This window comes from Chaetura pelagica, unplaced genomic scaffold, assembly GCF_000747805.2.
Source record: "Chaetura pelagica isolate M959 unplaced genomic scaffold, ChaPel_1.0 scaffold66, whole genome shotgun sequence".
NCBI classification, from domain to species: domain Eukaryota; kingdom Metazoa; phylum Chordata; class Aves; order Apodiformes; family Apodidae; genus Chaetura; species Chaetura pelagica.
Genome location: NW_009953811.1, coordinates 6,283,934 through 6,306,420, shown reverse-complemented (window position 1 = coordinate 6,306,420; position 22,487 = coordinate 6,283,934). Strand labels below are relative to the sequence as shown.

General features: G+C 44.2%; 2 protein-coding genes across 2 annotated transcripts in view; one reads left to right on the top strand and one right to left on the bottom strand.

The window, feature by feature from the left end:
* Nucleotides 1-2,074, top strand: part of LOC104391947 (transmembrane protein 110-like) — a 27,604-nt gene extending 25,530 nt beyond the window's left edge. The window contains exon 7 of the mRNA XM_010001299.1: nt 1,961-2,074. Coding sequence (XP_009999601.1) covers nt 1,961-2,074 — 114 coding nt within the window. The remainder of the gene's footprint in view (nt 1-1,960) is intronic.
* A 5,085-nt stretch (nt 2,075-7,159) lies between these two features.
* Nucleotides 7,160-22,487, bottom strand: part of ITIH5 (inter-alpha-trypsin inhibitor heavy chain family, member 5) — a 47,358-nt gene continuing 32,030 nt past the window's right edge. The window contains exons 8-14 of the mRNA XM_010001278.1: nt 19,562-19,733; nt 16,651-16,960; nt 13,475-14,028; nt 13,045-13,095; nt 11,216-11,332; nt 8,542-8,919; nt 7,160-7,639 (exon numbers count right to left, since the gene is read on the bottom strand). Of these exons, the coding sequence (XP_009999580.1) occupies nt 7,341-7,639; nt 8,542-8,919; nt 11,216-11,332; nt 13,045-13,095; nt 13,475-14,028; nt 16,651-16,960; nt 19,562-19,733 (1,881 nt within the window). The 3' untranslated portion in view covers nt 7,160-7,340. The remainder of the gene's footprint in view (nt 7,640-8,541; nt 8,920-11,215; nt 11,333-13,044; nt 13,096-13,474; nt 14,029-16,650; nt 16,961-19,561; nt 19,734-22,487) is intronic.

The window sequence follows — 22,487 nt, the reverse complement described above, 5'->3', positions numbered from 1 at the left end:
CAGCATCCCAATACTAATGTGAAAAGCAGAGGAAATCTTCACTTGGAAGACATGGAAACTTTCCAGTGCATGTCTTGAACCAAAGAAATTCCTTGAGACCAATGGGGGAGAACACAAGAGAGCTTAATCTGATTTACTGCTGTCCTTTGAGTGTCTGACATGCTGCTGTAAAGATAACATCAGATAGAGGGGCTGGAGTGTGCAAACTGGGGTGGGGAGAAGATCTTCCCCTGTGGCTCTTCTGCTCCTTTGAAGTCATTGACTCATTGCGGTTTGGTTTTCCTGTTTAGTTGTTTTGTTGCTGTGGTGACAGGCCCTGTGGTGCTGCCTTAGTGCTAACAAGTCGAGGGCATGTTAATTCACAACTGTGCCTGGAGATAGCCATGAATAAGACTAATTCCCCCATGTTCATGGTTTTGCCCAAGTTTCAGGATTGGCTGAGCTGTTGGGGATACTCTGGGGGGTCAGCATGCTTGGCTGAAATCCCACACACCATCCCTTGACTTGTGCCTTTGAGCTGCAAGGCTGAGGTGTGTCAGGCACAGGAAGGGTTCCAAGTGGATTGGTTCAGTCTTTGGAGCAAAGTGGGGTGAGATGGGGCTGGGGCTTGGATGGAAGGTTTGCACTGCCTTGCTGGAGGAAGTTATGTCTGTGAGGGTGGTTGCAGTGCCTGGCCCTGTATCAGCTATGAACTCATGATGCTGTTTGGGTTCAGTGATGGGCAAGTGGAGGAGAGGGAAAGGGCTGCTGGCATCGCTCCTCTAGGGAAATAAAACTGGAAAGCTTTGGCTGTGCTGTTAGGCTTGTGCCCCTCTGTAGAGTGGGGTGCTGAGGTGCCAAGGGCCTGGCCAGGCTTCTGATGTGTGTGACTAGAGCTTACCAGAAATCTCATCATTGACTGAGCTCCTGAGTCCTGCTGGTCATGATACCAGCTGCAGGACAAGGGTCGACTGCACTTCAGCTGTGCTTAGGGGAAGGTTCTGGCAGGGGTCATGACAGCTGGGCTTCTCTTGCCCAAAGCTGGGTTTTTGAGGTAAGAAGGAGGAGTAGGATGGGGTTTAGTAAGCAATCTGTCAGGGCTTGAATATTATCCAAGCAAACTGCTCATCCATCCAGCCTACTGGCTGACATTGGTTTCAGCTCTTCTGTAGTCAGTGCTGCTATACCCCAAGTAAATTCTGGCCTCCTTCTTCCAGATGATGAGGCTTGAAGGATGCCCCACATGTGGCTCCATCTGCACCATGCAGACTGTCCAGGTTGGAGGCAGCCAGTTAAATCAAAACAGCCTTTTGGTAGCTTCAGGTCTGGAGTTTGCTATGGTGAGAGCAGGTGTTCCTGGAGGCAACGGGCAGCCTTTTGATCATGCAGCAAAGCTGTGTGCTTTCTTACCTGGAAAGGTACTGGTGAGAGGTCTTGGTGCTCTGTTTTGGCTCCCACAATTCAAACTGAGCCAGGAGCTGCAATGCCAGGTAAAAATAAAATGCTACTAGGCTAGGACATGACTTCTGAGCTGAAGCTATCTCTGTAGCTCTGCCTGCTCTCTTGGCTGAGCTCTGGAGATAGCAAGCAGCTGGGGGCCTGGGAAAAGGTCTAAGTTTGGTACAGCTGCTTACAAAATATGTGGCCTAGTTTTTGTATGTCTCTGCTGAGGTTGTGGCCTGGCCTAAATATGCATGTCTGTGTGTGAGTCCTGTCCCTTGGTGAACAGAGCTTTTAGCTGCCTGTTCTTCTGTTTGAGGAGTTGGGGGAAAGGTTGGGACACGAGTAGCCTGATGTCTGCACCCACATCTGTCTGGCTGTTGTTGAAGACATGGTCAAAGTGACCTCAGGACCTTTCCCATCTGCCAGAGAGGATTGGAGACCCCTCTAGGGGTGCTTGACTCCCTCAACAAGCAGTATCAAGAAGAGATGAGAACTGAGAACTTTCACTCCCTCAGCATATGTCTATTCTCCTTTCTAGGTATTGCTCTCTCCAGACATGGATTTTGATCAGTCTGAAAGCGACCAGGATATTTCAGGACTCCAGGGAATGCACCAGAAGATGAAGCAGTCCAGCTATCAAGTGGTCATCTGACAACACAAAGGAGGTGGAGGAGGAGAAGCAGCACTGTGACCTTTGAGCTGGCCACAGAAAGGCAGGGTGGTGAATGCAGTTTGATCCCTGTGGATCTGTAGAGATCCTTTTGCCTGCCCCATCTAGACTTAACCTTCTGCAGTTGCCTCTTTGGGATGGTGTCTGTGCATCCTGTGCAGGCCTGAGCAGTGTCTGCTCTACCTGTCTGACCCTGGACACATGCAGGCAGGAGGTTAGGAGTATGTGTGTGTATTCCCCCTGGCTGGCCAGCTGGGTGTAGCTGTTTGTAAGGGCTAGAGACTGAAATAAAACAGATTGTCTGCTTTTTTATAGAAAAGAAAAAAATAAATCTGCCCAGTACTACCTGAACTGTGACACTTTTATATGCACAATATTCAGAAGAATTGGTTGCCAACATGTATTTAAATGTCTTGAACTGGGAAGATGGTCTCAGTGAATCTGATGCTTTTTACAGTTTTATAAGGAATGCAATAAATATTTGAGCTACAACTGCTTCATGATTGAAAGGCCTTAATGTGCTTAATATTTTGCAAGACCCTAATGCTGTAGAGGGGAAGAAATGGATCTGTTGACATCTTTCCTGGCCAGTTCCTCATAGGGCAAGTTGCCTTTCTGTAGCAGGGCTGTCCTAGTAAACCTGCAGAAGAAGAGCTGAGTCACAGTGCTTGGTTCTTTAGGTGGGGCTTTCGTGCCACTTGAGTCCAAAGACCTGGTGCTGCAGCATCAGCCTGAGCTGACTCCAGACCAGAGCAGACTTGGAGAACAGCCTGCCCAGGGAGGTGGTGGAGTCACCATCCCTGGAACTGTTTAAAAGAAATATAGATGTGGTGCTCAGGGATTTAAGCTAGTTTAGGTTATGGGAGGTGAATTTAGATGATGATTGGACTTGATGATCTTCAAGGTCTTTTCCAACCAGGATGATTCATCGATCTGTCCCAGTTAGCACCTTACAAGTCAGTGTTTACTGGGAATTAAAGGTGACTGCTTTCCTTTCACTGAGTTTAAAATAAACATTTAAACTCTCTACAGGACCTGTTTCAAAAACTGGATCTGAAGAGTCAGCTGAAGCTCAGTTAAGCAGCCCTGCTGTGTTGGGTGTAAAGGAATGGGCTCAGGTAGGACTGCTGCAGGAGAAGACCCCTGGGTCACCCCAGGTCCTGGCTCCAACTGTGAGGCATAGGGCTTTGCCCTTGCTCTCTTGGTGACATATTGTATTAATCTATAAATATAAAAATGCAAAACATTTCTCAGCTGTCCTGGGGAGAGAGAACACAGAGCAGCTGCATTATGTGCTCCCAGACTGGTGCAGATACACAGCTGTGGTGAGACCCATACAGAGTCAAAATGGTGTTTGGTCCTTGGAGCAGGGCCTGATCCAGGATCTGCTGAACTGAACAGATAAACCTCCTTCAGCCATAGACAGGCCTTGCTTATTCCAAGACAGTCCCCAGAAGTTGGGCAGGAGTTGTTTGGGTTTTGGGTTGTTGGGGTTTTTTTCTTATTTCCTTCCCCTTTATTTTTTTGGAAGAAAACGTGTTTTATTAAGGAGTAGAAAATAAAAGGATTTGGAATTTGGAACTTAAACAGCTTTAGACTTCTAGAAGCCAAGCTGACAGCGTGTGAAGTTTTTGTTGTTGGGGATTTTTTCCAACTTCAAAGTAGTTTAGAAACAGATGCAAATCAAAGCCTTGCATGCCCCTTGGTGAACTCAACATGTTTAGTGACACTGCTGTGCAGCCTTATCCTGTATTTCTGGAAATTAGGTCCCTTCTTGTTTCTTCCTTACTTAATGAAGGGTCAAAATTCTACTTCTGCTGGCACTTCAAGTGGCTTTTGGAACACATGGCACACAGGTCTCTGAAGAGATTGTTTATGTTGCTTGGCAAGAAGAGTTTCACAATGCAACTTTTGCTTGTCTGGTGGAGTTCTGGGCTGGTAAGGAGTGGAATAACTGCTGTGCTTTTTAAAGTCTTGACTGAAAATAGATTATATCAGGTTCCCTGTTAGAAAAGCACTCCCTATTTTGAAGTGTGCTGGTCTTTGACTGTTATCCCTGCTATAGGGCCACACAGTGAAATGCTGCAGTGTGTGAAGAGTGCAAATTCAGCTACAGCAAAGATCTTGTCCTAAAATGGAAGGTGATTGATGTGCTCCTGAGTGATTTTCATCTTACCCCTTATTTGAAGCTGGCTTGGAAAGCTTGCACTAGCTGGGCACATATGATGTGGGGGAAGGTTGTTCCTCTTGAGCATCGCAACCCTAAATTCCAGAGTCTTGTTCCTCTGTCTGAAATGCTGGTGTGCAATTGTTTCCACTGTGCTCCAAAGTGATTGCTCATTCCTGAGTGATCTGAGCAGCTTGCAGTCTTTGTATCACTGTGAAGCACAGTGCTCTGTGACACACTTGGAGGTGAGAACAAATGTGTGCCTGCATGTGCAGTTGTTGCAGGGCACTTCCTGGGAGCTCTCTGTGCTATGAGAAAGGGATGTGAGGACCAAACATGGATATGTTCTCCTTCTGAGAGGGAGGTGTTGTGATGTCTTTTGTATAGATGGGGAAAGCTGAAGTTTATAATCCATGACCTGCCTTTGCCCTTACTGCTCTTGGGGCAGCAGGAGCATAAACTCTGGTTTGCCGTGTTGTGTGCTACTGTATTTAAAGACCACATCAGTCTTCTCTATGTGCTTAAATTCTCCATCTACTGTGGGAGTAGACCCTTGGGGTTCATCTGACACACCTCTTGTTTCCTACCAAGTGTGTAGAGGCTGAAGAGCATCACTAACCTTTAATTTTCTGCTGAAACTACTTTAGTTCCCAACCTTTTTTATTAACTTGTGAGTGGTTCTTTCAGCCATCTGGTAACATGAGTTTGTCCAGCAGCATAAAACATGCATAGCCTCAGCTTCAAAGCTCATTTTATCTTTGCCAAATGAAAGCTTCACTGCATTGTTCACTGTAAAATATTTATTGTGAAATGGATAAGTGGAGCCTTAATGAGAACTTGAGTATGTTGCTCCAAGTGCTTCATATGGCTGGGAAGTTGGACTTGATCATTGTTGCTTTTCAGGCTCTGAAAGAAATATGTTTCCTTGGCTGGAGGAGGAGGAAGAGGAGTGATGTTGCACCCAAAGCATTAGCAACTTGTGTGTTTATACATATATATATATACACAAATCTATGTACAGGAGATATGAGTGGAGAGCCTAAGCCAATCACTTCCCTTAGCAATACACTTGAACAGCAGAATGTGGGAAGAGAGTAAAGATTTCAAAGAAATCTCTTTTCAGTAAGGACAGGATGGATAAGACACCTGTGACCCCTGTTAACTGCCACCATCCTGTTCACCGTGGGCTAGTGAAATTGGGGGTTATTTGGGAAGGGGCTGGGTGATCCTACCACCTGCTGGGGTGGAGAAGTCAATTTCACAGATGCTGGTTTTCATCTCATTTCTGGCCCATGAGTGTGCTGCCAAGCATTAACCTTTTTGGTTAATGGTCCTCTTTGGGCCCAAAGCAGTAAGTTTGTCTTTATGTTTTGTTCCAAAGCCTGAGCCTTGGCATGAGTCTTGCATTAATTGAGCTCTCTGTAAGGATCTTCCAGAGTATAATGAAATCTAGCTGGTTGTTTTCAGCCGTTTCCCTCTATTCCACAGTACCTGGTGTGAATAAGCAACCATGCTTGCTACCTGCTCTGCTGCCACAATGCTAGCAGTGCCAACTAGCTGATCAAGCAACTGGAAAAACCCAGGCCCAGCAGCTGGAACTCCCTCAGCAACAATATTATTTAATTTTTAAATATGAAAAAAAAAATTATCAGTCAAGATTGAACCTATTTCTGTAGGTCTTTGGCAACTCTGGTTTTTTCTAACACATGGGTATCATTTAGCTCCTGGAGATGCTTCCACTCCCGCCCTCCTTCCTTTCAGTCCTGGAATACATGAGCTCAATTTGGCCTTGGCATGTAAATGTCTTTGTGGTTGTCAAAGTCCTCTCTGGCCAAGTTCTTTACTAAGCAAACTCCCCTGTGGCTGCTCTACAGCTTTATTCAGTGTTGCCTCACTTTAAAATAGACCACAGCCTTGCAGCCTGGGTTTGGAGGTTGCTTTGCAGAGCAGCACCACCTGCAGTGGGGGTGGCTGGCAGACCCTTCTGTAACCTCCTGCTGCCAGATTCCTGCTGTGTAAGGAAGAAGAAGGAGCCAGGGAAATTGGGATGAGAAATGCCTGACAATTTGGAATAAAGACAGACTTCCTCCCTGATCAGAAAAGCAGCTAGAAATGTCTAAATTCAATAGGCTGTTTTGAGGGTCATAACTATTGTGGGTACTCGTTCATCATCCTTTAGAGAATTCAAATCTCTGCTAAGCAGAAGTGCTGCTGCTCAAGGAGGTGGCAAATCTGTTGGAAGTTTACAGGGGAACTTTGTTTCTCTCTGAGAGAGTCAAAACTCAACAAATCACTGAACTTGCAATATTATTTAAATGAGATGCTTTATGGAATGGGTGCCTGCACCACTCCTGTTGCTGCTGAAGACCAAAGGTGCTTTCTAAACACGCAGCCTGTGCACTGCAACAGCAATGAAGATTTTCACCACAGTTTTAAGGGTCTGTAGTAGTTGAGGGAACATCATGCTTGGTGGCAAATTGAGATTCCATCCCAATTACCAAGAAAGCAATACCCTGTTGTGGCCTGTTGATTTAAGGTTTTGAGTTCTTTGTTACCTCTTTGATGCTAATGGGTCACTGCAGATGAATATTCACCTACCTCTCTTCTCTCTCTCTTCTTTCCCGAGGTACCATGGCTGGACCAGGTACTCTTAAGTCACTTGTTTGCAAAGTGTATCACCTGTCTAGATAGGCACTGTGCTCTGTGCCTCTTACTGAGTGACTCACCAGCCCCTGGGGGGTATTGCACAGAGCCCCACATGGATTTATTTTCAGGCCAGCTGCTCTCTGCACTGTTAGATACAAGTGCTGGCTCATTTCTCCCTCCCCTCCCACTGGGAGAGCACCAATCATGCCTTTAACTATGTCCTCAACCCTTCCCCCTCCAACCTCCATGTCTTCAGGACTTCGAGAAACAACGTTGATCTAGCATGAAAGAGAGAGTGCTGATTTCCAAGGGCAAAAAGCCTTGGTTTCTTTGGCACCATAAAGTAAAGAAATACTCGTAAGATTCCTAGCTCTAGAGGCTTCAGAAGGGAACCACTGTCACACATGCTGCTGCAGTGCTTTGCTGTGGTCAGTCTTAAAGGCTGTTAATTGTCCCAAAGCTGGTCCCTGTGTCAAAAGGATGGGAAGCCAAATAGTCTTTATAGCTCCCATCGATCAGTTTGTCTGCATTGTTTTTGGCAAACCAGCAGTCAACTTCCTGCTGCCCGTTGTAGATCCTCCTTTGCTTCCACACCACAGGAATGAGCCTCCCCTTCACTTTCAGGGTATTTGTAGGGTTTGGCTTTAATGCTTCGGTTTGGTTCTGACCAACCTGCTGATGACTTGTGTTTAGAGATTCCTGAAGAAGTTTAACTTCGTTGTTCAAGAACTGACCTGCAAGGCAAGAAAAAATAGAGTCTATGATGAGCTGGTTTGTGCCTGTTTTGGTTTATTATATTGTGGTGGTGTTTTTTTTTTTAATAGACAGTGTTTCGAGGCTACTTAGCATATGGGGTTGAAAAGGGCTTCTCTGCAATAGTGGGATGAATCTAGGTCCTGGGATTCTTTTCTAAATCTCACAAACATGGATTGAGATTAGAATAAAACCCTATTTCTTTTTTCATTCATCAAGATGCATCGACTGAGCTAAAGAGCTTTTTGCATAACTGCAAGCCACAGTTACTAGAGGATAACAACCCACACAATGCTCATCAGCAAGAAGAAAATAGAGCTAAGCCTGGAGCTCCAAGTTCTCTTCCCTTGCCTTCTTGGGGATGAGCTCTTTTAGGCCAAACTTAAGTGTGCATACAAGTGGCCTGGATCCAAAACCCCATTCATGAGGGATCACCTCCTGCTTACCCTGAGGGCTTCTGAACATCACAGAAACTGTGGCTTCAGTCTTGGCACTCTGCACCTGTACCTGGCTATAGACATAATTACTTCTTGTTGACTGCAAGAACAGAATCAGAATCACAGAATCACTGAGGCTGGAAAAGACCTCTGAGATCATCAAGTCCAGCCTATGACCTAACACTACCACGTCAGCCAGACCAGGGCACTAAGTGCCACATCCAGCCTTTCCTTGAAAGCTCATACAGAAAGCTCATGCAAAAAAAGTCAGCAGAGGAGCTGGAGATGCTAGCAATAGGGAAGATGTTTGAGAGTGGATGTAAAAGTCTCACCTGGGAACTTAATCCCCATCAGCCGTGTTCATTACCTCCTGTCTCTGTCCTTTAAAACTGGAAGCAGCATTTTTGTCTGGTTGACAGCTCTGAACCTGAGAACCTGTTACTTACCCAGTAGCCCATGGGAGTCAGAAGAGAGACCTTTGCTGTTGGAGATGTAGAATCCCAGGTGATTCCTCTGATATGGGGCTGGTTTCTTGTAATGGTGGATGAGGATGACGAAGCTGATTGTGCCTCTTATGGTCACTGTGATGTTGGCATTGGCAGAGATGGAGACCTCAAGGCTGCTGCTCCGCACGACGGCGCTTCGGTCGCAGGACAGGAGGAGTCTTTCCCCATCATCCAGGATGATTCTTTTGGGTGTGATCTCCAGGTAAGACCTCTCTGGCTTATTGCTGAGGATAGTGATGGTGCTGAAGTAAGTCCGATGCTTCTTATGGCCGTTGGGTGGTGCAGGAGCTCCAATTAACTGCCCGTTCACAGTTACACCTTGCAGGAAAAGAATCAATAAATGAAAGCGGAAACGAATAGGTCTGTTGTTCCAAAGCTGCCTTACAACTGAGGACGTGCAGATTCACCACCTCATGCTCTATTGCATCTATCTAACCTACCAGCATTCAAAACAGTATAATCAGTTTGTTATAAAATTATTACTGTATACAAAGCACCTAAAATTAATCAAGCTCAGAAAAACTGGCCTCCCCTGGAGACACATGTCCCCAGCCTCATTAGTCCTAACATCGTGTGCACAGTGCTAGAGGACTGGATCAGCTGTTCCTCAGCACAACCACTTCCTAAGCTCCATCCAACCTACTTATCATCAAGACAGTGACGTGCAGGGGTTTGGAGCCATGGAACACAACTTTTCCTGACTGCTATAGCCTGAACACCTGTGGTATCATTCACTCTCTACATGACTCCTAAGAAGAGAACTAGCCTACGAAGCCACAGAGTAAGTGTTACTACCTTGCCCTACATGGTAGAGCCCAAGAAAGGGAACAGCCTGACCTGCAACAGTCTGAAGTGAAGTGCTAAACCTCCTCAGGTGGCAGTGTAAGAAATGCAGGTTCTCTTTGTGTTGCTGCAGAATAGGACCCTGAATCTCGCACTCTCATTGGGTTATTTCCAGGTTTACCAGTGCTGTTTTACCAGCATCCCTCAGTTTTGCACCAAAAGAACCACTTTTAAGTAGCCTAAGGTACAGATCCCACTAAGTCAGCTGAAGCCTAGATGTCCACACTAAGATTCCCAACCATTGTAATTATTTTTGTGACTTCCTGTCATTAGGACAGTGTCTCACTTCCCACAGATCTCTGGACAGCTACTAGACATTGAAAATAAAGAAGGAAGCTTGTGGCTAACATAACTGGACCCAAGCCATCACCACTGAGATGAAATATCTCCACAACCCATCATTGCTGAGAGAACCTCTCATTTCTTCCTTAATAACTCAACTTGCTAGTGCTATGGAGTCTGTTTTTCCCAAGGTCTTTCCACACTGGGGCCACAGAATCACTCCAGTGGTAGCATAAACACAGTCTGTGAAAGACACTTAAGGGAAGCATTGCCAGGAGCTGGATCTTATTCACAAAGGCAAGGAGGAGCACAGAAATATGGAGTCTAGACCACTGCAACACAGAATTCTTATAACATTATTTTGGGGTTGTTTATCTTCTTTGTAAAACAAGTGTGTGCATTGTCTCTGGTTTTCACACCCCTTCCTCCCATGGTTTCCCTGCTCAGGACATAATCTGCTTAGTAGCTGCCCTGCTTAGAATTCCAGATAGGATCAGAGCACAGTTTGGGCCCCTGGGGATCAGACTGGCTTGAGCAAAGCAGATCCTGGATTGTGGGGGTTTTCTCCAGGTTGTCATGACTCAGTAACCAGTTTGGTGGTCCCTTCATTGAAGCAGCCTCTGTGCTGTTGGTTAGGCAGGTTGGATACCTCTCTCTGTCCTAAAGTGAACAGCACAGTAAGTAAAGAGTGAGGTTCCAAAAGCAAAGCAATCTCATCAAGTACAAATCTTTTATTTGCATGTTGTGACTTTGTAACTAGAAGGCTAATGAAGTTGCACCATGAAAGAAATGCTCTGTCTCTGCAAAAAAAACCAAAAACCTGAATCTCCTGTGTAACATCTCAGCATGGAGGTGCTGCATGGCTCAGGTTAACACTACATGGAGTAAGCAAGATGTCTATGGCTGCTATTCCAGCTGTGGTTGTTGTAACACTGGTCAAGTACAATCCCCAGACCACACTGGTTCTAATCATCAGGAGCTGAGCTCTCCATATCTAGCAGGACTGAAGGGGTACAATGTGGTCCTCATGTACTCAAGTGGGTCTCTTGGCTATTTACATGTAATTCCTGCTCCTTTCATTCCAGTCAACAAAGATCCAAACTTGGAAAAGTCTGGATGTGCATAAAGACCAGTTCTCTCTATGGTTTGGTCTGATCTCTTGACAAACACTTCTGTAGATGAATTGTGGATGGAACAGTGATCAGAACAATTTCTTGCTTAGGCTTGCTGTGAATTTCCCCATAAGCTATGATGAAGCTGGAGGTCAGTAAGTGCAAGTGAGCAGTTTAATCTCCCTTCTAATCCAGGTGATTACAGTCAGAAAACTGGTATGCCTCAGTTTTCCCTTGCCTGGCCAGAAAAGCAACTTTTTGTAATTCTCTGTCACTTCCTTGCCTACAAAGCACCTTGGTGCTTATTTTTATTGCTAAACAGCTGGCCTAGCACTTCAGTTTTCTTCCACAAGCAACTGCTTTACTTGGCTGCTTACCAGATTCCTTATGATCAGAGACCAGTCGGAGAATGTCTCCTGGTTCTCCATCTATGTTGAAGCAGACAGAGAACTTGCTGGAAGGAAAATCAATGACGAAGTGAGGGTCTCCATCCGCTGAGAAGACATGGAAGAGACAAATGAGGGAGACTTACATAAAAATGCAGTGTCCAAGAAGGTAACAAAACTGCTTTTCAAAGCGTGTTTGTCTCAGTTTTCCCAAGACCTCCCTGTTTGTTGTTTTTAGAGGGTCAGATGGAGTTTGCCAGGAAATGCCAAATTTTGCTTTGTTTCTCACAAAGATTCTTTTGTTTCGTTTTGTGTTTTCTCACAGAAGAGGTTTTCTTCCTGGAATAGGATTTCAGTGAGTTCTGGGAGTCCTCATACAGGTATTTTATATTCCTCCATACCTTGGTGGAAGGCTACATTCCCCATAGCACACAAAAATTATCCTCTAGCCAAAGGCTGCTGCATGGGCACACCTCACACTGAACCTTCCTGGCCCTCAGTGTCAGGTTGGAACAGTCATCAGCAGATTCTGAACAATCCTACCACCTTAATTTTTCAACAATCTTTGACCTATCAACATCTACCAAACAGGTGTCCTTAACAATAAGACAAGCCCAAACCATAGTTTTTAAGGTAAATTTCATCTTATCCTGTGAAAATCAAGCCTAAATTCTTCATCTGGGCTTATTCTTCCACGTTTCACATAGGAAAAGGATATTCAGTGGAGGTGCAGAACAAACAGTGAAACAGCAAAACATTATAGTATTTTTTTTACCTTCGAGAACACATTTTATCTTTCAGCGACATTACTTTATGTTTTTTTTATTACTTCTAATATAGAGACAACATGCTTCCTGTTCTCCCCTAACCTGCAGAAGTCTCAAAGATGAGGATCAAGTGTTGTAGATCGTCTTGCTGTGTTTCATCACACTTCTTATCATTAGTGATCCTCTCTGTATTTTAATGTTTATTTTAATTTTAATAGAATCATAGAATAATTAAGTTTGGAAAAGACCTTCAAGATCATCAAGTCCAACCATCTGCCCTACACCTCCATGACAATTAAACATCTTCCAAAGCACCACATCTACTCATTTTTTTAACACCTCCAGGGATGGTGCCTCCACCACCTCCCTGGGCAGCCTGTTCCAATGCCTCACTGCTCTTCCTGTGAAGAAATTTTTCCCACTATCCAATCTGAACCTCCCCTGGTGCAACTTGATCCCATTTCCTCTTGTCCTACCACTAGTCACTAGGGACAAGGAGCCAACAGCCACCTCACCACAACCTCCTTTCAGGGAGTTGTAGAGAGCAATGAGGTCTCCCCTCAGTCTCCTCTTCTCCAGGCTGAACAGCCCCAGCTCCCTCAGCCTCTCCTCATAAGACCTGTTCTCCAGCCCCCCATCCAGCCTAGTTTCCCTTCTCTGCCCCCTCTCCAGCACCTCAATGTCCTTCTTATCCTGCAGTGGGCAAAACTGCACCCAGGGCTCAAGGTGCAGCCTCCCCAAGGCTGAGTAGAGGGGCAGGATCACCTCCCTGGTCCTGCTGGTCACACTATTCCTGATGCAAGCCAGGATGGTGTTGGCCTTCTTGGCCACCTGGTCACACTGCTGGCTCATGTTCAGCTGGATGTCAATCAGCACCCCCAGGTCCCTCTGTGCTGGGCAGATTTTGGGCTACTCCTCACCTCGCACAGGTCTAGTAGATAGGATTTTGCCTGGTCCATAGGAATGGTTATACCACAGTGGCCTGCAAACAAGGTTTCCATAAATCAAACACTATTATTTTGGATTATTAAAGGCAAGAAAACAGGCACTGACCTGAAGTTTTGGAGATTTTAATTCTTTGTTTATCTTGCTGTCTGCGTATACCTAGAAGTGAGGAAAGAAGGCTGTTACAATTACTTATGGAACAGCAGAAAGAGTCACAGAACAGTAACATTCCCAAAATATTACTTAGCAAGGTTATGGGATATATTCCTGCAGCTACTTTTAAGCTTCATTTAGAATATTTTTTTTTTTTTTAATATTTTCTACAGAGCAGTTAAGTTCCTCAGGTGCTTGAGTCAGGCATCTAAAAGGTTTGTTTAGAATTACCCAACCTGCAATTAGCAAAAGTTAAAAAAAATCACCTTTCTGTTTACCAGCCCTTGTTTCATCAGCTAGATAATCCCTGCTGTCCAGGTCAGCCATGAGACATCACCTGTGCATAAAGACTTTTTACCAGCACGTGGTTATTTCTCTCTCATACCTGGTGGTGCCTTGTGTCCCTGCAAGCTCTGCAACTTTTCCCCGATGCCATCAGTGGAAGGGCTGATTAACTCCTCTTGAGGTTGTTCTGAATCCAGTCCAGCCTCCCTCATCTTCAGAACAGTAAAGGGAGTAACAAAATTATAAGTCAGGGCCATTGACTTGGCTTTCTCCATCAAATTATCTCTTTCCTGATCGTCATCGCTCTTCAACCGAGAGTTAAGCAATTCCTTGATGGTGAGGTAGCTCCATGCCCTCTCTATGTAATTGTTATCACCATTGCTATCTTCCAGGCCAGGAATACCTCTGATGTCATTCCTACTTGGAAGGTCAATAGCCACATCTGTTTTGAGGAGAATGTACTTCTTGGAGTTGCTAGCAGTCACCTCCACATGGAGGCTGTCTGAGGTGCGGTTGATGAGTTTGCCAGCTATTATAATTTCAGAGCCATTGAAGTAGTTAGGGAAGAAGTTCTGGGTGACTTGTTCCACGTTGTCTTCAGGGTAATCAATACGGATGTCAGAGAGAAGGGGTGTTCCTATCTCATCGTAGAACCTGAAACAAAGGCACATTTCTCACTGTTAGTACTTTTCATCCAAGTGTGTGCGTGAGCTCTTACACTTACATATGGCCAAGGATCCAGGTTAGAGCTGCCAGGTCCCAGACGTGACTTCTGCATCCACTGTAGTTTGGCCAAGGGAGATGGGGGAGTCTCAGCCTTTAGAGATTTTCAATGTTTGAGTTGACAAGGCCCTGAGAAACCTCACCTAAATTTCAAATTAGCTCCTCTCTGAGCAGAAGGTTGGATTACACCACCTCCAGAAGTCTCTCTCAGCCAGAATTATTCTTGGCCTCATTTTAGTTCTAAGTGTTGTTTAAGCATCTAAACAGAGTCTCTTAAGTGTGTTCAGAAGCATCCCAGGTGGTCTGGCAGTCACCTGCCTTCCACTATGATTCAAAATCTCTGCAAGGAAATATTTGAGACCACTTGAGTCAGCTTAAGAGGGCTTCTCCATCAAAGATAAACTTTGGCTTCTCAGGCTCACAGAAAACATCCTACTTATTTCAAAATGTACTTTGAATAGATGCTGTTACCCACAGTTTTCTAGTAGTATTATCCATGGCATTCCAGAGCCTGAATCTGCAAGACCAAGGTGCTGGGCCTCATAAAGCTGGAGAATGTCTGAGCCAAAGTTCCTGTGTCACTGGAAGAACCCTAGATAATAGTTTAGGATGGTCGGTGTGGGACAGGCAGGAACATGATTTTCTGAGGGTCAGAGGAGAAAGAAAATCAAGAAGGAATTTCATTATGCCCCAACAAGTGAGGACATTTCCAAGGAATGGAGGAATCCTCAGTACTAAATACAGAAGGACTGGCAGAAGAGAACCCACTGGTACCTTAATTGCTGACTTTCAATTGGAGCATGCAATGACTTCCATGGAACCAGAGAGTTTAACCCTATAATGTTTTATTAAGGTGACCTACCACAGTTGAGAAAATACTTTGCACTGGACATGCCAGGAAACCTTCACAAGGGGTTAAGCCCTAAGTTTACAGTACTGTGTTCTCCCTGCAGCAATGTGCTTTTGATGGATCCTTCCAAGCTTCTCCAAGAATGCCATATTTCCCATTTAAATGCCAAACTCCTCTTCTTTTGGCAAGTTCTTTGAGTCTAGTTTGGTAAATAAACAAAGAACTGGATGCAGCCCTTTTTTTTTAGTTCAGACTGCATTTTTTTTTTTTTAACATCTGCATGAGCAGATTGTCTGGAAGCTGGAGTCACACTTTCTATTTTATTATCTCTCCAAGAAAACCCAAAGCCTGAGTTGCTTGGCTTTATTTTTAAGTCTGTCTGAGCACTCAGTGGTTTTGATGCAGAGACCTCGATGCATTTTAAAACATGAGTGAATTAAACCCAAGAACCTTCTGTGAAAAAACTCCTGGGATATAATAAAAAGTGGAATGAGGGATACAATCTGTCCTACAGTGAAATGCAAAGAAGTACCTATGTAAAAATACAACCCACTGACCACAAAAAAAATAAATTATATTGGCACCCATGTAGATTTTCCCTCCAACTATGATTTGAATTGGCCTCCAGCAAGTGATGGTGCCTTTCTGGATGAATTTGGCACCAAATGCCAAATGGGTTTGCCACCACTGAGCCTGATAAACAGTGAACTGTTTACAAGATAGAGGTGTCTGATACTTGCAGTGCTGGGTTCCTGCAGCCCCATCTATCAGCACATCCTTCGTTTGGCAGGGAATGCCACTTGCTATCCAAAATGCCTGTCTTGAGAAGCAAATGGCACAGGGCAGAGTGGCAGCTGGATCTACAAAATCCAGTTTAAAGGGAAGACACTCTTGTAACCAACACATTAAAAAAAAGCTCTAGTGGAAAGTGCATGATCTCATTGCTCCAGATGAACCAGACACTAGCTAAGTGAGAGGTCTCTGCTCAATGACTGTCTTTTTTTGATTTCTGAGGTTCAAAACTAACATTTTGGATATGAAAGACAGAGCTGTGGTTCATCTGTCTTTTTGTTGTTCCTCACTAGGGTCTCCCCTTGAACTACAACTCCCTGATTACAGAAGTGGAACCTATTCTCTGGTCCTACAGGAAACTTGTTAGGTGTTTGGGTCACAAAGAAAGAGTGAACGAAGCGACTACCTGATCATTCCAGTAAAGACCCTTGTGTATTTTTCAAAGTCAAATATTTTAGACTTTGGGTATAAGGTTACTTTAAAAAAAAAAAAAAAAAAAAAAAAAAGTAATTTCCTGCCCTAAATTGGCATCTTCATTACTGAGACCCTCCATGCTGTTTATGTTGTTGATCTGAAGCAAGCAACACATCCTTCCCTCCCTCCATCCACCTGTGGAAAGGTGGCACTCATGCCTCACATCTCTCCAGGTTCCCAAAGTAGAGAAACAAACACCTTGTTCTGAGAGGCTGGGAAGCTCCACTGCAGCTCAGGGAGTCTTTTAGGAAGGAGACCATTTCTGGGTAGGTATCCTCAGAATCTGAACATACTCTTCTCCTCTCTCAACCAGTTGAGCCTCAGAGAAACTCCCATCTCCTGCAATGTCTCCTTAGAGGATTTTCCTTCCCAAAACTCTTTCTTTCTTTCCCAGAGGACCCAAAGCAGAAAATAAGCACAGAAAAAGCACAACAAACCCTTTGAGGTGGCTGGCTGCATCCTCATCCTCCTGAAAGTGCCTAGTCATGCCACAGTTCTCCAGTGCCATCCTCTCCAGCAGCTTGTGATCCACATCATTGCCAATGCCAATGGTGAAGAGGCAGAATTTATCCCTGATGGCATTCTTGGTGTCGCTGAGGATTTTGGATGATTGTGTTTCCCCAACAGTGGGCCTCCCATCCGTGAGGAAGATGATCAGAGAGACACTCCTGGCATCAATGTCATTCTGAGCAATGTAATCATTCAGCAGCTTTGCACCAGTCTGGAGAGCACTGTTAATATTAGTCCCTGAGGAGGTACCAAAATTATTAGCTCGTTTCTCCTTTTAAGTGTAGTACAAATAATTTCCCTAAACTCCCTTTAGTGTGAAGAAAGCACCTCTGTTCATCAGGATGTTCCTTTTCTCTACATGAGGTTGCACTATCCCTTCAGTTCAGCTCTGTTACTCAGCACAATTTGGGGATAGTTTATAGGCTTTTAAATTGAACTATGAATTGCAGTTTATTATGTGAAATTGCTGTATCCTTTAATACCTCAGTGTGCAATAGCCAGCTGCAGTGAGCAGAGTCACAGCACATACCATGTCCTGCCAGTACACAGAAAAAACAGTTAAACTTAATTAGGGACTTCCAGATATCTGAACTGGGACAAGTTCTGCTCATTTTGTCTGAAGGGCACAAGGTTTGAAGAGAAAAAGGCCTTCAAATGGGAAAACAAGTGGTTGGGTTTTTTCTTCCAAACCCATGGGCTAACAAACTGTAAAAGGAGAAATGGCTTTGTTAGCTGAGGAGTGTGATCTCAGAAAACATCTGGCTAGTGAAGGATGGAGCTGTGTGAAGTGGGGTGAAGAGGGACAAAACAGAAAATAAATTAGGGCATAGATGCACTTTAGAGTAATAGCCATGAAGAGCATTCAAAGCGGGAAAGCAGGAAAATAACTGCAGGTATCTTCTTGCTTCATTTATTGTTTATGCTAGTGAAAGCAAAGAGGGATTGTTTATGGGACCTTTGCAGGATCAGTCCATCTGGCTTTAAAATAGCTCTCAGAAAAAGAAAGAAAAAAAAAAGGAGATGAAATATAATAAGAGCCATACCCAACAGACTCTTCCTAAGGGTCAAGAAGAGAAGATCTAAGGTTATCAGCAAGGATGTGCTGGCAGGCCTGAGCATGCATCAGGTACCTAGAAATTTAGTGTGTTCAGCTCCAGTGATTGCAGCAAGACAAGGAAGGTGAAAGGGGCTAAGACTTCTGAAAAGTCCTCAAAATCCAGACTGTTTTCTGCAAAAGGGTTTGAACTAAAACCGTGCATCTAAAAGACTCTCCCAGACCTCATCCAGACCAAAAATTTCAGAAAGAATTTTTTCCCTAGAAGCAAAAGAAAACCATCCCATGCAGCAAATAGTGTCATTTCAAACCCAACCACATCAGAGCCACAAAACAGTAAAAATTGTCTTTTGCCACATGCAAAAGTATTTAGCAATAAGGCTTTGTTCCCGTTTCTTTGGTGTATGGATATGACACAGCAGTGTAAGCACAGCTGAGTGACTTGGTCTAGTGGGAGGTGTCCCTGCCCATGCAACAGGGTTGGAACTAGATGATCTTTAAGGTCTCTTCCAACCCAAACCATTCTGTGATTCTATGATTCTTTGTGTGTGTGGCCTGTGAGCCTCCATGCATTCATGTTCACTGGAGGATGTTAAAGCAACAGCACCTTTATATGGGAAATGCAGAGTTAGTCAAAACTGAAGTACTTCTGGCCTGTAGTAGAGAATCACTGCACCTTCCTGTTGAACCTCAGTTAATAATTTCCTTTTACTTCTGTTCTCTAGCAGCTTCATGGGCAAACTCAGCTGGTTCCTGCACTGCTCTTCTGGGATTCCAGAAGTAAAAGCTTTGTACTGAGTTTATTCCTACTATTAGTAATTGTTTAACTGGGCAGGTCCCTTGACCACTTCCTAAACTCTTCATCTCACAATACAAACAGTGCAGAAAACTATCCTGTTTGCTGTGTTTTTCCATCAGAGAGTTTCCTTTGCTAGGAGTGGTCACTGCTCAGGGAGGCCCATGGAAAGGCCCATGGAAAGGCCCTGTCTGACCTTCAACCAGCTTGCATGGGGAAGGATTTGCAGAGGTCATTATGCAGCTTTCTGCTTATCTCAGCTAGGATGGACACAGCTGCCAAATTATGTTTGATTACAAACCTCACTATGTTGTTTTGGTTTTTTTATACTAGTGTCCATACACTCACAGGAGACTACTGAATCAAATTCAAAATCATGCCTGCACTCTGCTACTGTTCTGGGGTCTCCTTCTCTCCCCTCTTCTCTCCCATACAAGGAAAAAAGGATGACAGATTCTTAAATGTTTTTCTAGCTGCTCCTTGGCAGAGACAAGAAGACTCGATGAGGAAGCAGCTCTTGAAGAAGGCAATCCCACAGCCTACACTGGGTAGTCCATCCCTGGACCTTCCAGCCCAGATGAAACCATATGCCTGCTTTTACATGGGCTTTCAGAAACTGCACAAATATTGGCCCTGTGTGTCCTTCACTGGGATATGGTGTTTTTTCCTGTGTCCTCAAGAAACAACCTTGGGAACTTTCCCACTCTGAGAGTCTCACCAGATAGAAAGGAGAATGGGCTGAACTGAGCTTTAATAAGTGTATCAGGCCAGATAACCAGATCTGGGGACACCTTCCCATCATGAACTCTGGTAAAGGTTACATACCCTTCTGTCACATAATCCTGAGTGGAGTTAGGGACCCCTTGTCCCATGACCTAAGTCCCAATGTCTTTTTATAGCTACATGCTACAGGACCCCGTTCACCTTTCTGTTCTGCTGTAGTTAATTGGATAGCAAGATTAATCACATACATATCTCTGGATCCTACCTCCAGTAGGTGACATGTTATGAATGTACTTTTTGGCATCTCTTATGTTGTTTGGAGTTACTGGCACCATCTGGTCCTGCTGCCAGACCTTTATCCGGTTGGAAAAACCAATGATATTGAAGTGGTCTTCAGGCCTTAGGTCCTGGAGAATTGTGAAGAGAGCTTCTTTAGTCTAGAAAGAGGAGAGAAAAGAGACCAGTAAGCACAACTGTCACTGCTGTAGTGTGCAAGAATTTAATTCTTAAGATTTTTACTGATGTCCTTCTGACTCAAGGCATAATCTGTGTGGTGCCAGGTGCTATGCAAACATAGGATAAAAGACCAGCTCTTGCCCAAAAGATCTTGCAAAATGGTGAGACACATCTAGACTGAATTCAGCTTAAAAATAATTCATAACAATTGGGGTAAAAGCTCCCAGTGCCTGGGAGAACCACGCTCTGAACTAAAGGATATTGAATAATGTTGACGAATACCAAAAAACTTGTAGACTTCTAAAACCCTCTAGACTTGCACTAAGCTCTAAGTGGCACATAGTTGAAAAGGTTACTTTTAAGTTGAAATACCCCTAAATATGTCAAGGATGCACTTGCTCTGCTCATAATTCAGATACTGGTTGGTATATACATATTCAAATGAAGTGTTCCAGCAGGTCACAAATGTTTAAATTCATATGTTCCAATGAGTAAGATGTAAAAAGAAACCCTGACTAGTCATTGCAGAGTCTACCTGCCAGTCAATTTAGTCCCAGGCAGGTTGTTTTTCCAGCAATATGTCAACATTATGTTGCTCTGCTGTTCGTCATCCTCTGTAAATATAGGCAACCAGAGAGAGGGAAGTTGGTATCCAGACGACTTCACAGCAAGAGAGATTAAAGTTCCTGGGCAATGGGAAGGGCAGACCAGTGAGGATAAGCCATCAGGGAGAGTGCAGATGTGTCCAGTTCTCTCCAGTGTGACCAACTGTGGTTTAACAGCCATGCAGCTGTGTTCACATGGAGACAAACTTCAGCTTAGTAAGATCAGCTGAGAGAAGATATCCAAAAGCAGCCTCAATCCATGAAAACATACCCTATATTTGGATGCCAAACCCATGGGAGTAATACAAGGCAGTATTTCTAAGTAGACAGATCAGCAGCTTCTCTGCTCTGCCCATGCTTGGCTACCACCAAGCCTTTTGAATTCCAAGGAAAGCTATATAGGAACTAATATGGTGAACTCATCAGCATTTAAAGGTTTCTCTCATGCGTATCAGGGAAGGGCTTGTCCAGAATAAATACAAAAGGAACAGCAGTACTGGAAACCACATGTTTCTAGGCCTGATGTTGCTATGTAAAGACAGTTTGGGAAGGAGCTCAAAGGACTAATCAAGCTGTGTCATCAATATCCCTCTGGATTCTGCATTGAAGCTGATGATGCAATGATGCAACTGCAAACAAATTACCCACCGCAGTGGAATCTCTAATCCTCCCAGCTGGTGACTTGGCTTCCAGTCCATCTGAAGTTAAGGGGAATATTTCCCATAGCTTCGAACATTTTGGAGCCAGGTCTGCAGTCCCTCCCTGCCTGTTTCTGTCCTCTGTATAAACCATTTTCCTCTGTAGGGATCACAGGATTCATCCCTCCATTGGCTTAGCTGGAACATTGCTCCACGTCTCAACACTGTGCATTTTATGAATGTCTCATTAATAAGAGCACTGAACCAAATGCTGATGGAAAAGGCTCTTTCAAAGAGAAGGGGAGAACCCCACCAATTTTATATCATGACGTGCACCAAATAAACCTTCAAGAAGATTAATGCCTGCCCCAAACATGAAGGCTGCCTCCCCAGTGTAGCAGTCCATAGAAAACCTGGTAAGATGAGCTAAATAGCAGTTCTTTGAAAAAGAAGGGGTTTCATTCTCTCTCATCTCCTCCTTTACAGCAGCCTTTGTATTGTAAAAAGGCATCAAACATATGACATCACCCTTCAGAGGGATGCTCAAACACTCATAGTGTCGTTTTACAGAAATATAAACCAAGGCACAGACTAATTTCTTAATTATGTCAAGACCACAACTGGAGAGCTTTCCAAAACTTGGAATTTCCAGCTCTTGATCCAGTAGGCCAAACCACCTCTCATGCATGCACAGAAGGTCAAAGAAGGAATCACACAGTGGACAAGAGTACTTGGATTTGTTGCACGATAGCAAGTGTGGCCCATGCATTTGTCCTTCAAAAATGGGACCAAAGTAAGCAGAAAGTGAAAATGGGGAAGTTTCTGTCCTGTGTATGATCAGGCCTTCATGCCAACCTCTGCTGAAGGAAATCTGGTGCAGGATGTTAAAGCAAGAACCGATGAGACCACAACAGCTCCCCATGTGCAGCATCCCCCTCCATTCCCCACAGCCTGGGTAGACAAGGGAGAACAACAGAGGTGCCTAGAAGCAATGATTTGAAGGGAAAGTCCCCAAATCTTATTATCCATATTATAGCTCTGATTATAATTAACATCACTTGACCTTTTCCATTAAAAAAAACAACCCTTTTTAGTTTTTTTCGCAATTCTGTCAAGCTGCACTTTTCTCAGAGGAGTTTATTTGGCCCAAGCAGCTCTGTTGCTTCTGAGACCAAAGCAAGAGGAAAAATAATCTTGCAGAGAGACTGCATCTCACCCCCAGCGTGCTCAGAAATTCCTTTTGACATTTTGACTTGTGTTCAGCCAAAAGAAAAGGAAAAGAAAAGGTGAAACAATGCAGAACAATAGTATGGTTTGATGTACACAGCATCCAAGCTAAAATTGCTGAAGGAATCAGGAGGGAACTGAAGCAGACTTTCCTAGAAAACATAGCACTTGCCCACACCCTCTTATTTTTGTCACAGTTAGGTAATTTCCATGTAGTTTGAGTTAATTTTTCCCAGGAAAAGTTCAGTCATATTTTGATGCATGG